The following is a 16,363-nucleotide window of genomic DNA, read 5'->3' as shown; positions in this document are numbered from 1 at the left end:
GCAAATATTTTTAAAATGTAGTTTTGTGCAAAAACAAGCTAACATTTTTTGAGGCTTTTCTTCTCTGTCCCTTGCATTGTGAGTCTTTATTCATCATTAGACGTTTCAAATTAGTAGCTTTCTTGACCCTGACTTTGTGAATTCTTCCTGTCACCTTGCTGCACAATGTTTCTATTTAAATGAAGAGCCGGAAATTAACTCCTCGCATGACCGAGAAATGCGGTTCCAGTTCTTTGAAAATTTAATCAAATGTGTATCACTACCCCATTCTGTCTGTCTGCAGACTTGAAGTGACATTGGGTTTGTTTCCCCCGAAAAATGGGGTCCGTCTGAACGGCTTGTAGCCTGTGCCTTGAAAACTAGTAAAGGTGGTTGCAGCGCGTGTTCAGAAGAAAAGACCCAAACTACCAGCCTTTTTCATTGCTGATGAAGTGTTTCTAGAGACGGGTGGGGAGACATGAAAGGTCTGAGCAAACGCCGTCTACTGACCAGGTTTCTAGGGACTGTGGAGAGGACAGAGGTGTCTATGGAAAAGGAATCTCAAACCGGTCCGTGCCCAGGGGAGACCTCTTTGGATTTCCTGCCAACAGCCTCTGGAGAAAGAATCAGGCCCCGAGCCGAGAGAGAACTCATTTAAACTCCCTTCCTTGCGCCTTTCCAGTCGCAGCCTGACTTGCCGCCGACAACCCTGGCGCGCGGCCGGGCTGCGGCCACAGCGGACGCCCCGCGCGGGGCGGGGACCGCTCACCGCCCAGCCCCGCCCTCCGGGGCCGGTGGCCAGTGGGAGCCGGCGGGCGGGCCGCGCTGCCCTTTAAGGAGCGGCTGACCGGGCGACGCGGGGATGCGAGCGTCGGGAGCGCAGCAGCGACCTGGTGCCGCGACCATGTCCCTGCAGGTGAGCCAGAGGGTGGGCGGCCGGCGGGCGGACATGCTCCCCAGAGGGTAGCGCCTCAGAGGGCGTGGGGCGGGCGAGACCCCCTGGGGGGCGGTGCGTCTCGGACCCGGCGCTCTGGGCAGCTGCCGCCCGCGGTGCTCGCCACTCGGAGCGGTCGGCGCTGACCGCGAGGACGCTCCCCCCCTCGCCCGCGCTCCCTCATTGCAAAGGAGACCTCACGGGCGCCGGCCCTTCACCGCCGGCCGGGCTCCCCGTGGCAACTCCTGTGAACCCCGGGACGGGTAAACGCCTGGTAGGCACAAGCCCCGGGGGCGGGGGTGTGGACGCCCTGCTCTGCCGCCCTTTCCTTCCTGGCGACGGGCGAGGCCGTCTGGGGTCGCATTCGCGCCCCTTTCCTCATGGTATGTCCAGGGGCTCTCTTAGGCAAGGGCAGATATCTGTAAAACTTCGATTAAAAATACCATTTTTCTGATATGTGAAAAATGTATATGTTCAGGGTGGAAACTTTTGGGAAAGAGGACAAACATAAAGTAAATAAAAGCCATCAGAAATTCCTTCACCCAGGGGATCTCTGCTGACATAACGAGTTTACTCATTTGTGCCAGAAATGTGTGTGTGCGTGCACACAGGCATGTTCATGTATATGTACATATGTGCAAATATGTGGGTATATATAGACACACCGATTATGCTATTATGTATATGTATATACATTTTTGTTCCTTTATGTAACACTATGCCATCAGCATTTTCTCATCATTAAATATTCTTCTAAAATATAATTTAAAAAAATACCTGCACACAATTTCATGGAACGAGCATGGCTCACTTCATTAATGATTCTTTAAGGACTATGTTATGGTGGCAAAGGTGCATACTCCAGAGCCAGCCCATTGAAATCCAAACCTCACCCCTTCTTAGCCTGTGACATACTTAACCCCTCTGTGCCTGTTTCCTCACCTAAAAATGGAACAGAGGTGTCAGGAACCAGCCTGAAAGACAACAAACCTGAGTTGGATCCGTGGGAACTAAAGAGACAAACACAGTCATGGGGTCAGGAGGGCTGCCCTCCAGTGAGGTGCACCCCAAATGGCTTCAAGCCTTTATTATATAGTGAGTAACAAACAACTGGTAATGAGGTGAGGGTGATACAAAGTCGTTCTTCCCAGGCTGCACAAACAGACTTTCAGAGTAAACATCCTGCCTCCTGCATGAGCCCAGACCTTGGTAACTATCTTCATTTTAGCTCCTCACAGGAACCTGTGGGGAGGGTCGAGTCCCTGGCTCCAGGCCCTCAGGCTGTATGGACCACGTGCAGACACTTAGCGGGTTCTCAATATCAAGGGTCATTGTGGGGAGGGTCCAGTCCCTGACTCTAGACCCTCAGGTGGTGTGGACCATGTCCAGACACGTCACCGGATCCCAAAACAGAGGGATTGTTAAGATTAAATAGGCTGCATGTATAGAGCATTTAAAACTACCTGGTATGTGCTAAATGCAACGATAAAATAAGGATAAGTGTGTCCTTGAACCTTTAGGCATTTTTCTGTTATGTATGACATAATTCATATTGGATTATGAGTAATAATCAAATCTTTCAATGTCAAAACTTCCTTACTTTTGTCCTGGCCAGTTTTCCCAGTGGTTAGAGTCTCAGCCGGAGTAGTGGGTTCAATTCCCAGTCAAGGGCACGTACCTGGGTTGCAGGTTTGATCCCACCACGTGTGGGAGGCAACCAATCGATGTGTCTCTCTTACATCGATGTTCCTCTCTCTCTTCCCCTCTCCTCCTTCCCTTCCACTCTCTAAAAATAAAAAAATCAGTGGAAAAAATATCCTCAGGTGAGGATTAACAACAACAAACCCCACACCAAACATTTCTCCCTTTTTAGCTTAGTACTTTGTTAAGGTTTGTTTGGCAAAACAAATGGGATTTCTAATTCAGTTATAACCTCAAACTTTTATTTTAGGATTATGTTTACTTCCACAGCAAAGCTTTTAGGTGAGCTGACAGTGTTGTAAACTGGACATATTTCTTTCTTAAATGATGAAAATAAAAGGCAGACTGCTTCTTCAAGAAAACACATCTTTTTGAGGCTAAGGAATTCATGATTTTACAATTGGCACATACCTAACCCCTTTCCATCCACACACACTTTTGTATGACCTAAGAACTGCAGTTCTGTGAGTGTGAGAATTTATGATCTTCCTAATTCAGTTTCTCAGTGGGAAAGGATTGCTTGCAAAGGCGTTATCAGCCCTGTGTGTGGATGACCATGTTCTTTGGCCTCAGAAAGTCAAGCTAGAGTAGGTGTGAGTCATCCTCAGAGGCTGTCTTCAGCTGTGGTGAAATTTGAAGGGAAATTTACACAGAGGCCAGGGTGGTCAGTGCTCCTAGGTGGTAAGAGACTGTGTCCATCTCCAGGAAGGCAGGGTGCACTCACTGTGAGTGGTAGTGGGGATACTGGGATCACTGCTATACCAGGGGTATGGCCAGGGGTTCTTGTGGTGAACACACGAACAGGAAAGGGTCTGGGGAGGGGCCTAAAGGCAGTTGTTTCAAAGACTCTCCACCACAGTTGCCAGGGAATGAGACACACATGCATTCATTCATCCAGGATGTTGAGGACTGGGCTCCAGGACAATCAGCTCCACAGAGGCAGAAATCCCTCCCCCACAGCAGTGAGCCCAGCTCCACAGTAGCACAAGAATATTACTAAACATTCCCTTTTGCCCAGAATGCTTTGGAGTTAAATGTAAACAGCTGTACATTTAAAGCTGCTTCTCATCTATGATAACTTTCAGTCACCCCCCCCCCCCCCCCGCAAATCCACTCACATATTTATTCAACAAGGAGTTCACAAAGGCTGTACCACCTGCCAACACTCTGTAAGGCATCACTCTTGATACCAAGATGAATATTCTTGTCTTTCCTCTATTGTGGATATGTAGGAGAACAAACGTATTCAGTCCCACCCAGCATTTATGTTGGGCCCTAATAAATGCTGTCCATGCTGCCTGCAACCCTTCCCTGCTCCTGTCCATCCCACAAGTGCTGCTGACCTCCAGCTCAGCTAAGCTCTATCTCCTCTGGGAAGGCTTCTCCTACACCTGCTGCCGCTCCCTCCTCTTTGTCCCCAGAGCACCCAAATATCATATGATCGTTGTTGACCTGCTCATCTCCCAGGAGACCCTGAGCTCCTTGAGAGCTGGCTGCCCTGTTCATCCCTGGCTGCCTAGCCAATACATGTGTTAAACAGTATGATACAAGTGATGAGCTCTGGACAGTTAGAATCAACAAAATAAAATAAAAATATTTATTTTCTTTTTAAAATTTATCTTTATTGATGAAAATATTACAGATGTCCCTCTTTTTACCCCCATTGACCCCCCCACCCTCTCCCCGGGCCTTCACCTCACTATTGTCTGTCCATGGATTATGCATATATACATATAAGTTCTTTGGTTAATCTCTTCCCACCCTACCCCCCTTCCCTCTGAAATTTGCCAGTCTATTACATGCTTCAATGTCTCTGAAGCTATTTTGTTTCTCAGTTTATTTTGTTCATTAGATTCCACATATGAGTGAGATCATGTGATACTTGTCTTTCCCTGACTGGCTTATTTCACTTAGCATAATACTCTCCAGGTCCCTCCATGCTGTCTCAAAGGGTAAGGGATCCTTCTGTTTCACAGCTGCATAATATTCCATTGCGTAAATGTACCACATTTTTTATCCACTCATCTGCTAATGGGCACCTGGGCTGTTTCCAGATCTTAGCTATTGTAAATAGCACTGCTATAAACATAGGGGTGCATATTCTTTCTGATTGGTGTTTCAGGATTCTTAGAATATATTCCTAGAAGTGGAATCACTGGGTCAAATGGCAGTTTCATTTTTAATTTTTTGAGGAAACTCCACACTTCCACAGCATCTGCACCAGCCTGCATTCCCACCAACAATGTACTAGGGTTCCCTTTTGTATTTAATCCTAACACCTTTCTCCTGAGGTTGATAGGATCTTTTTTCAGCAGAAGCCGAATCTCAGAGGAGGTTCATTGCTTGCACAGAATTCCATGGCATTGCATCACTCACAGTGTTCTTTGCACTGGAGCTCATCATGGTTGGATGGGGAAAGTCCTCACAGAGGAGGGCACATGGGAACCACACCATAGAGAAGAAATGTACCAAGTCAGGGTGCCAGGGAAGGGCGTGCTGGAAAAAGAGAATGATCCTGCATCCTGCTGTGGAAGGAGCTTCTCTACCTGGGGAGGGAGGAGGGACAGGGACCCCTGACACTGCCTGTGAAACTGTGTCAGGGACTGGACTCCTCTGTGGAGAGGGTCTGAGACATTCATTAGCTTGTCCATAAAATGAAGAACAATTTTCCAGAAACTCCTTCCTGGAAGGCATGGTTCTTGAGAAGCCTTAGAATTCTAATCCAAGCTTAGTTTGCCAAAAGGAATTGAGTTGCTGTTGTTGGAAAAGGGCGTGAGACCTTACAACAGAAACAGCAGAGATGCCTGATAAACCTGAAAGGGAAGAACCCCCCACGCCTCTCTGAATAGCCCTGCCTTGCCTTGCCCTTAGGAAGCCCTGCCACTAATGTAGCATTTTTATTTTGTCCTTATTATAGACACAATACATGTACATTATAGAAGATTTGGAGAATATACAAAGTATTAAAAAAACAGAAATCTTACCAATAATCAAAGGTAGTTTTTATATATTTCAGTATATTTCTTTCCAGTCTTTATTTTTTTTCTGTATTATTTACAAAGCTGAGTGTATAAAAACAATTTTGTATTCTTTGTTAAATTATAAAAAAGTACTTTTCATGTCTTGCTTCATTGTGAATACTTTTTCAGGTTTTTTTCTAGAACTAGTTTTTGTTTTGTTTTCTTAAAGAGCCTTATAATAAAAATAATAGTAGTTAAACTTTACTGACCACTCACTACATGCCAGGCACTATTTTAAATATTTTGCATGTGTTAACTTATTTAAACCTGCCTAACAACCTTGTAAATAGGTGGTGTTATTGGCCCATATTCCAGATGAAGAAACAGAGAGGTTAAGTAACTTGCTCAAGGTCACACAGCTCTGAAGTGGTGAAGCTGAGATTCAAACCAAGGCAGTCTATCTTCAGAGTCTGTGTTCTTTGTTCTTTTTTAAAAACCTTTTAAAAAATATATGTTTTTGTTGATATTTTAAAGAGAGAGGAAGGAAGATAGATAGAGAGATAGAAACATAGATGAGAGAGGAACATCGATTGGCTGCCTCCTGCATGCCCCCTACTGGGAATTGAGCCTGCAACCCGGGCATGCAACCTGACCGAGAATTGAATGGGTGACCTCTTGGTTTATGGGTGGTTGTTCAACCACTGACTGACACCGGCTAGCCAGAATCTGTGTTTTTAACCATGATGTTATGTATAATGGAGCTGATAATTTCCTAAAAAGATCCAGAAAGATGAGGTGGGGATTTGTCCGTTGTCACATGCACCAATGCTTCTCAGACTCCTGTAGGGAATAATTAGGAGATGGGGCCATTTTCAAGGTTATTTAGGTTGGAAACTCTGATCTGTTTGCAAGTGATATTTGTTCATTACAGAACAACTATTCAGTTGGGCTACTGTCCTGTCTTTGGCGCTGGATGGAAATTTTATCCAGCAACTCTGCTGATATCACTGGGGTTCTGAAATTACAGTGGGGCTATCTGCTTTCTCTACTAGGTATTTGGGTCTTTGGATCAAAAGGGAGCTCTGGCTTTGGAGAAAGAAAATGTGGGGTGTGGGTACAATACCTCACTGAGACTGTCTTGTTTAGTACTCGACAATTCCTGCTTATCTCTGGTTTAAAACAAGTAACATTAGGTAAAGTGGCATAGGTAAACATGGTGCTTCTCACAACCACATTGGAATTACAACTAAACTACATAACAACCATCATTTAGAACCACCTGAAATCTGGCTGAAAGGAAGTACTACAACTAGGCAATTAAAAAAGAAGCCACATCAAGACTGGTATGAAGGGCAGAGACATGGAATGGGCTGGTCCCATGCCCACGTGTGACAGATGAAAATTGGCGGGTGGGATATCTCAGCTGCAGAGTCCCCCCTGAGGAGTGAAGGGTCCCAACCCCACACCAAGCCACCCAGCTCAGGGTTCCAGTGCCAGGAAGAGATGTCCCTATAACTTCTGGCTGTAAAAGCCAGCAGACATTGAGGCTGAGGGAGAGAGGGATGCTGGAGTCCCAGGCATTTCCTCTTAAAGAACCCATGCACTTGGACTTATTCTGACTCATTCTTTCTGAGCTCCAATGCTGGGACAACAGTTCTAAAGGCACCAGGGATATATGGGGAGGAAATCAATTGTCTGGCATTAGGGTGAGAGCTGGCAGGGCAGCTTTCTCCCACATTGAAGTGTTGGCAAAGGCCATTATTCTTTTGATGAGCCCTCTCGCCATAGAGCTCACAGGCAGGCACCATATCTGAGACACCATAAATCTGGCTTACACAGTTTACGCCACTCTGGTGACTCCCTGAGGCCATGCCCCACCCAAATTTCAGGATCATCCTTGCTGTCTCCAGTGGCTTTTCCATACGAATGGCCTTGCCTGTTGAGGCTCATGCTTCAGATTTTCTGAAAATCTATCAAACAAGCAGCATCTGGCATCTGTGTGCCCCGTACCTCTCACTAAGTGGCCCCAGGGCCAGTACTAGCAGCAGCCGGCCTTGGTTTGCAGCTTGGCCTCACCTAGGCACTTCCAAGCCCAGAACAAGTAGCAGCCGTTTGCAGATCACTTTGTAGCATGTGCCAGGTGGCTCTTGGCAGAACACAGGTGGTGGCTGACCTTGGCCTACACTTCCTGGGAGGCCCCAGTGCCAGCCGACCCAGTAGACAGCTTCAGACCACATCAAAGTAGCACCACCCAACCACCTCCACAAGCGACACACTCAAGGTGCTGAGTCAGTGGGCACCAGAGCCCCGCTGAAGTAAGTCCTGCTCTGTGGGGTGAGCCCCTGCACAGCCGATCTTCCACGGTGGTTGGAGTTCGGTGGTGGGTGGTTGTAGCCAGTCCTTGCAGCTGATTGGCCTTGGGGTAAATCCCTCCCATTGACATGCCAACAGCAGTCAAGGCTCAACTACAAGGGAAGGGTGTACACAGACCACAAGGGAGGTACACAACAAGTGCCCACCTTAGGGGACTGGGGAGGCTGTGTCACTAGACCCTACAGAACACCTACTACATTAGGCCACTATACCAAGCCTGGGAGATAGCAGCTCTACCTAATAGATAGCAACAAACACAGGGAGGCTGCCAAAATTAGACAAAAAAACATGTCCCAAATGAAAACAGAACAAAACTCCAGAAAAAGAACTAAACAAAATGGAGACAAGCAATCTACTAGATGCAGTGTTTGAAACACTGGTTATAAGGATGCTCAATGAACTCAGTGAGAACCTCAACAGCATAAAAAAGGACCAGTCAGAAATGAAGGCTATACTAACTGAAATGAAGAATAATTTACAGGGAATCAACAGTAGAATAGGTGAAGCCAAGAATCAAATCAGTGATTTTGAATATAAGGATGCAAAAAACACCCAATTGGAACAGCAAAAAGAAAAAAGCATCCAAAACAATGAGGATAATGTAAGGAACCCCTGGGATCATACTAACATTCACATCATGGGGGCTGCTGGAAAGAGAAGAGAGAGAACAAGAAATTGAAAACCTAGTTGAAAAAATGACAGAAACTTCCTTAACCTGGTGAAAGAAATAGACTTATAAGTCCAGGAAGCACAGAGAGTCCCAAACAAGAGGAACCCAAAGAGTCCCACAGCAAGACACATCATAACGAAAATGCATAAGGTCAAAGGCAAAGAGAATCTTAAAAGCAGAAAGAGAAAAGCAGTTAGTTGCCTACAAGGGAGCTTCTATAAGACTGTCAGCTGATTTCTCAACAGACTTTTCAGGCTAGAAGGGATTGGCAAGATATATTCAAAGTGATAAAAGGCAAGAAACTATAACTAAGATTACTCTACCCAGCAAAGCTATAGCTTAGAACTGAAGGACAAATAAAGAGCTTCCCAGACAAGAAGAAGCTAAAGGAGTTCATCATCACCAAACCAGTATGACATGAAGTGTTAAAGGGTCTTTTTTAAGAAGAAGAAGAAGAAGGAGAAGAAGAAAGAAAAATTTGAACAAAAATACGTATCAATGATTGAATCTAAAAATACACATGAACAAGCAGAATAGAAACAGACTCATAGATAGAGAGAACATTTTGATGGTTGCCAGATTGGAGGGGGGTTGGGAAGATGGGTGAAAAAGGTGAAAGGATCAAGAAGTACAAATTTGTAGTTACAGAATAGTCCTTGAGAGTAAAGTACAGTACAGGGAATATATAGTCATTAATATTTTAATAACTTTGTATGGTGTCAGATGGGTGTGCGATTTATTGGAATGATCACTTAGTTATGTAATGCCTAATCATTAGGGTGTACACCTGAAACTAGTATAAAATTATATGTCAACTGTAATTGAAAAATAAACATGATTTTACATAAAGAATGGAAAAATTCTATTAAGGAAAACAATTACCATGGCCTTTGTATATACACTAAGAGGTTAAAAAGGAGACAGGAACCAAATTTCTAGGAGCACTTTGTCTTGGTGAAGATTATGCCAAGGGAGTGGCTTCTGGCCAAGTCTTGAGCTAAGGATTCTGGGCCAGCCTGAGGGTCCTGGGGAGTGAGGCAGGTCTCAGTTTTCCGAGTTAAGCCATGAGGGGAGGGCATAGTTTATTACTCAGACTATTTGTATACAAAGTTTCCAGGAAGCCAGTTTCTTTTCACTAATCAGCTCTAAGTTGCCTGAACAATTTGTCTTTTCTGTAAACCAATTGAAATAAGTCTTACAAATTTTGTTGAAAAGAATCTACACAATGAAATCAGAAATACTGCCCTCAGAAACTAGTCCACTAAATGGGCACAAATAACACTGATACTGAAGAATGTGAAAGGCACATGCCCTGGACAAGATATTAATTGGTAGCAAAGCGATTACATATAGTGAAGTGTAGATTTAGGAAGAAGTGTAGAAATTGTCCATGAGGGTGATCGAGAAAGCTGCATTGAGTGTAATGCAGTTAAATAATTTTTAATAGAAAGTTTTATTTATGTGCTTTACCTTATAGAAAAAATGTGTTACAATTTTTTTTAACCTTTTGACCACCTTCATCTATTTCCCTCACCCCCCAACTCTCTGCTTCTGTAACCACCTATCTGTTCTCTGTTTCTGTGAGTTTTGTTTTTTATATTCCAGGTATAAGTGAGATCATATAGTATTTGTCTTTCTCTGTCTGACTTATTTCCATAGTATAGTGCCCTCAGGGTGCATTTAAATGTCAGGATTGTCTCCTTTTTTTATGGCTGAATAATATTTTAATGTATATATCTTCTTTACTCATTCATCTGTTGAAGTGTATTTAGGTTGTTTCCATGTCTTGACTATTGTAAATAGTGCTGCAATGAAAATGGTGGTGCAGATGTCTTTTTGAGATAGCGATTTTATTTCCTTCAGATAAGTACTCAGAAATGGGATTTCTGGATCATATAATATTTCTATTTTTAATTTTTTTAGGAACCTTCATACTGTTTTCCATAGTGGCTGCACCATTTTACATTACCACCAACAGAGTGCAGGGTTCCCTTTTCTCCACATCCTCGCCAACATTTATGACAAGAGCCATTCTAACAGGTGTGAAATGATATTCATTGTGATTTTGATTTGCATCTCCCTGATTAGTGATGTTGAGCACCTTTTCACGTGTCTGTTGGCCATTTGTATGCCTTCTTTGGCAAAAATGTCTATTCAGATCCACCTCCCATTTTTAATCAGATTGTTTGGTTTCTGTTATTGAATTTTATGACTTCTTTATGTGTATTTTGGATATTAATCCCCATCAGTTATATGATTTTCAAATACAGTGCTACCTCAGTTTTCAAATGTAACCTGTTCCGGAGGACTGTTTGAGTTCTGAAATGTTTGAAAACCGAGGCACGGTTTCCTATTGAAAGTAATGCAAAATGCATTAATCTGCCACAGACCTTTAAAATCAGCCCCTACAGCAGCAATTTAACATGAATTTTACTATCTAATGATACCACAGATCCATAAAATGACACACAATGAAAGCAATAAACACAATATACTGTACTGTAAAAGCAATAATAAATAAACAATGTAAAAATAGTACCATAGATGACAAAAATGAAAATGTAATTTTTTCTTATCTGCAGTGATGATAGTCATGGTTTGGATGGGGGGGTCCCCTTCAGTAATCACAATAGGTGACTGTTCTTCAGGTGTTCTGTGGTTCTCTTCCAGAATCACAATAGGTAACAGTTGTTCAGGTGTTCTGTAGCCCTCTTCCATAATCAACAGTAGGTGACTCCTCTCCTGCCATTCCTTCCCTCGAGTTTTTTACACCACTGGCACCTGGTCCACACTCACTGGATCTTTTCCTCACTAAAAATTTTTCAACTGACATTTGCTTTTTCCAATGTTTTAAAATTTGTCTGAAGTGAGACATAGCATTATCATTAAAAGTGTTAGTGGCATGATTTACAGCAACTTTATCAGGGTGACATTTTTCAACAAAAATTTGCACTTCACCCATTTTGCACACGTTTCTTTGATCAGTGCAATAGAAACACTTTCTATTCCCTCCTCCTCTGAAGAAAGTTCCTCGGTTGCCACTCATTGCTGCTCCGTCAGAATGTTTGAAGGTCTTCTGTGGTGAGTTCAGTCCTGTGGTCCTCCACTAACCCCTCCACATCATCACTACTCACTTCCAAGCCCATGGACTTTCCCAGAGACACAATATTCTCAACAATAAGAGCATCCTCTTCAACATCCTCAAATACCCATTCAGGGACAGCTTCTGGCCACAATTTCTTCAATGTTGATTTCATTGTTCTATGAGACACATCCCTCCCTACTTTGTCTATGCGATGTAAGCAATGTAGGATATTGAAATGATTCTTCCAGAACTCTCTGAGGGTTAGCTCTGTGTACCTTTGGAACAGTGCTTTGGTGTAAAGCTTCTTAAAATTAGAAATGACCTGCTGGTCCATGGGTTGGATGCGTGGAGTTGTGTTGAGGGGCAAAAACTTTACATTGATAAAACTGAACTCTTCCATCAACTCGTCCTCCAAACCTGGAGGGTGAGCTGGAGCATTATCCATAACAAGCAGGCACTTCATTGGAAGATTTTTGTCTTGGAGGTGTTATTTTACACTTGGCCTGAACACTTCATGAACCCACTCAATAAAAAATTGCCTGGTTACGCATGCTTTGCTGTTTGCCCTCCACATCACGTGCAATTTCCTTTTTATGACATTGTTTTTCTTAAATACCTTGGGGTTCTCAGAATGGTAGACTAGCAAGGGCTTCAACTTAAAATCCCCACTTGAATTCCCACAAAATAAGTGGGTTAGCCTGTCTTTCATGGGCTTGTGTCCTGGCAGTGATTTCTCCTCCTCTGTTATATAGGTCCTCTTTGGCATTTTCTTCCAAAAGAGGCCTGTCTCATCACAGTTGAAAACTTGTTGGGGAAGGAAACCCTCTGCTTCTACATAATCCTTAAATTCCAAAACAAATTGGTCGGCATCTTCTTTGTTGGCACTGGCAGCTTCACCATGTCTCACCATACTGTGTATGCCACTTCTCCTCTTAAACTTTTCAAATCACCCTCTACTTACCTTGAAAATATAACTCTCAGCACTTGTTCCACGGGTGTTTTTGATGAGGTCAGCATGCATATGTAAAGCTTTTTCACAAATCATGCTCCCAGAAATGCTGTCACTGGTCAATTGTTTTTCATTTATCCATATGAAAAGCAATTTTTCCACTTCTTCAATTGTCTGTGTCCTTTGTCTTGTGTTTTAACACCTCTTGCAACATTGGCTCCTTTAATGGCTCCTTTATTTTTTAAGATGGTAAAAATTGTAGATTTGGCCATGCCAAACTGCCTTGCCAGATCAATACATGGATAGCACTTTCATGTTTGGAAATAATTTCCTTCTTCACTTCTATTGTTCTGCTAGTGATTCTCTTGGCTTTGCAGCTTTCATCCATTTCCCACAGCAAGGGGTGATTGGCAGAGGGCTCCTGAGATGACATGAACACAGATTGCACACAGTCACAAAAACAAATTGGTTTCAAGAGTGCTCCTGAGATGAAATGAGCACAGATTGACTGCACACAGCCACCAAATAAGCCCAAATATCCCTCCATGTTGCATGGGTGCTCAGAACTCAGTAGCCGACAGGTAGGCCTCAGGATCTTGCACTCAGCGGAAGCTGTGTGGCAGGTTCGACTTCTGAGGCATGTTCGAAAACTGAAGCATTTACTTCTGGGTTTACGGCGTTTGTAAACTGAAATGTTCGTCAACTGAGACGTTAAAAAACTGAGGTACCACTATTTTCTTCCATTTGGTAGGTTGCCTTTTCATCTTGTTGATGGTTTCGTTTGTTGTGCAGAAGATTTTTAGTTTGAGGTAATGCCACTTGTTTACTTTTGCTTTTGTTGCTTGTGCTTGGGGTGTCATATCCAAAACTATTATCTCCAAGACCAATGTCAAAGAGCTTTCTTCTTGGAGTTTTATGGTTTTAAGTCTTATGTTCAATTCTTTAATCCATTTTGAGCTGATTTTTGTGTATGGTATAAGATAGTGGTCCAGTCTCATTCTTTTGCATATGGCTGCCCAGTTTTCCCAACACCATTTATTGCAGAGACTGTCTTTCTCCCGCTGTATATTCTTGGCTTATTTGTTGTAAATTAAATTGACCATATATGCATGGGTTTCTTTCTGGTCTCTCTATTCCATTCCATTGACCTAGATGCCTGTTTTTATGCCAGTACATACTATTTTGAATAATATAGCTTTGTATTATAGTTTGAAATAAAAAAGCATGATGACTCCAGATTTAATTTCCTTTCTCAAGATTGCTTTGGGTATTTGGAGTTTTTGTGGTTCCATACATATTTTAGGATCTTTTCTATTTCTGTAAAAAATGCCACTGGACTTTTGATAGGGATTGAATTGAATCTGTAGGTTGCTTGGTTACTTGGGATAGTAAGGACATTTTAACAATATTAATTCTTCCAATTGAAGAACATAAGATATTTTTCCATTTACTGTGTTATCTTCAATTTTTAAACGTAGATAAATTGAACATTCTCAGTATTCAGAATTATATTTTGTTTTCCATATCTTGTGTATATAACCAAGTAAGTACCAGGAGTGGTGTCGATGACTAAGTTATGATAATTCTGGTGGAGCCAGAGCAGCGGTAGTTCATTTCCATTTGAAACCCCTTGCTCCTCTGTGAGTTTCCTCTGCTTGGTGGTAAAAGCCCCCAAACAGATGGGCCTGCATAAACTTAGCAAATGCACTGTGTGCCTTTTCCCCCTTTGCTTTAGGCTGATTTTGATAAGGCAGCAGAAGATGTGAGGAAGCTGAAAACAAGACCAGATGATGAAGAACTGAAGGAACTCTACGGGCTCTACAAACAATCTGTAATTGGAGACATCAATATTGGTATTTATTGTCATCTTACAAATAGTGATATACTTTGTTTGAACAATGTTTATAGAAGCGTAGAGTAAAAAGTAAACCTGAAAATATGTCTATCCTTCTTTTGGCAGAGTGTCCAGGAATGCTAGATTTAAAAGGCAAGGCTAAGTGGGAAGCATGGAACCTCCAAAAAGGTTGTTAATTCTTAAATAAGTTCAACAAACTTTCGTAACTTCCCAATACATCTGTCAGTGAGATAATCTGTTTGTATCTTTCTAGGATTATCAAAGGAAGATGCCATGAATGCCTATATTTCTAAAGCAAAAGAGCTGATGGAAAAATATGGAATTTAGAATTCAGCATATAAGAAAACTTTCCTTTTGAAGCCTTCGTAATGGTATCATGACCTAACATTTAGGGGAGAAATGCACTGTTAACTCATTATGTATCATAAAAATTCACATTAGTAACATGAGTTATAATCCTTAATTCGAAATATGATGAAACTACATATTTAAGGAAATTTTACTTGCTAAAGCCAGGTGGGGTTTTTTTACATTTTAAAAAAGCATCTTTATTTAGGTTTCTGATTCATCACTTGTATCAAAGACTAATCAACATAAAGAGGTGATTTTAAGCAAAAATCATTGATCTGGCAAAACATTAACACTTGTTTGTTCTTTTGGCTTATCTGTTTTTCTACAGTAGTACAATCAACGGTTTTTAAGGAACCAATACCAAAGCTATTCCTTTTTTGCACCATGTAGCTTTGAGGCTCACATTGATTCAGGGCCTAATTCCAGTCCTGGCTCCAGTCCTTACTCTCTGATTTAGTTACTATGTGACCTACGCACATTACTTAATCTTGCTAAGTCTCAGCTGTAAGGTCGGGAAAAATATCAGTCTCACAGAGTTGTAAGAATTGAATGAGGTAACTGGAAATATTCTACTTTCACTTTAAAGCGTATGCTACACAAAACCTAAAAATAAATAATGTTTAAGACAAATAAAAAAAAAAAAAACTTAAACATAATATCTAGTGGTAATATACCTCTTATGTTGAGTTTTATCAGAGTGAAAGCATAGAGTCTGAAATATATTGTCCCAGTACTCAGTCTTTCTTGCTGGTACACAGACTCTCTGAAAGAAGATAGTCTCTCTTTTTTTTAATCCTCACCCCAGGATACGTTTTTATTGATTTTTAAAGAGAGAGGAAGGGAAAGAGACACAGAGAGAGAAACATCAATGTGAGAAAACATTGATGGTTGCCTCCCGTGCACATCCCGATTGGCGATCGAATCTGCGACCTAGGTATGTGTGCTGACTGCGAATTGACCCCACAGCCTTTTGGTGCACCAGACGACGCTCCAACCAACTGAGCCACCTCACCAGGATGAAGATAGTCTCATTTTAATAGTTCTAAAATCTGTTTGAGATTACATAAGCTACAGATCTTCCCAAAGCAGTGTACCTCTATTGCCTGCATGAGGCTTCAGGTTTGGTATGGTATAACCGAAGGGATAGATTGATTTCATGTGACTTAAAAAAAAATCTAGTCACTAGATGAATTTCCAGGGAATTATGCCGAGTGAAGAAAGCCAATCCCAAAACGACTTCATTTCTGTAACATCCTTGATATAGACCTAGAGGACAGAATAGGGATTGTCAGGGAGGAGGGACACGGGTGTGGTTATAAAAGGCAGCAGAGGGATCCTGTCGTCTAGGAATGTTAGGTATCTTGACGATATGAAGGTCAGTTTCCTGGTTGTGAAGTTACACTAGAGTTTTGTGTGATGTTAGGGGAAACTGAGTATTTCTGTATTGTTTCTTTCAACCACATATGAATCTATAATTATCTCAAAATAAAAAGTTTAATTAACAAC

At 42.2% G+C, this 16,363-nt stretch overlaps 1 protein-coding gene across 2 annotated transcripts; it reads left to right on the top strand.

Moving 5' to 3' along the window:
* Positions 1-811: 811 nt before the first annotated feature.
* ACBD7 (acyl-CoA binding domain containing 7) lies at positions 812-16,363 on the top strand. Of its 2 annotated transcripts, none has more exons than XM_081148598.1 (4): positions 812-895; positions 14,387-14,504; positions 14,612-14,674; positions 14,760-16,363. In XM_081148598.1, exons 1-4 carry the CDS (start codon positions 842-844, stop codon positions 14,831-14,833), a joined length of 309 nt encoding a protein of 102 aa, XP_081004724.1. In that variant the 5' UTR covers positions 812-841; the 3' UTR covers positions 14,834-16,363. The 2 variants fall into 2 exon arrangements, with proteins under 2 accessions (XP_081004724.1, XP_081004725.1); XM_081148599.1 differs by having other exon boundaries at positions 14,612-14,638; positions 14,760-16,361.

This window comes from Miniopterus schreibersii (assembly GCF_964146895.1).
Source record: "Miniopterus schreibersii genome assembly, chromosome: 1".
NCBI lineage: Eukaryota > Metazoa > Chordata > Mammalia > Chiroptera > Miniopteridae > Miniopterus > Miniopterus schreibersii.
The sequence above is the reverse complement of the archived record's forward strand: the minus strand, read 5'-3'. Positions and strand labels throughout refer to the sequence as shown.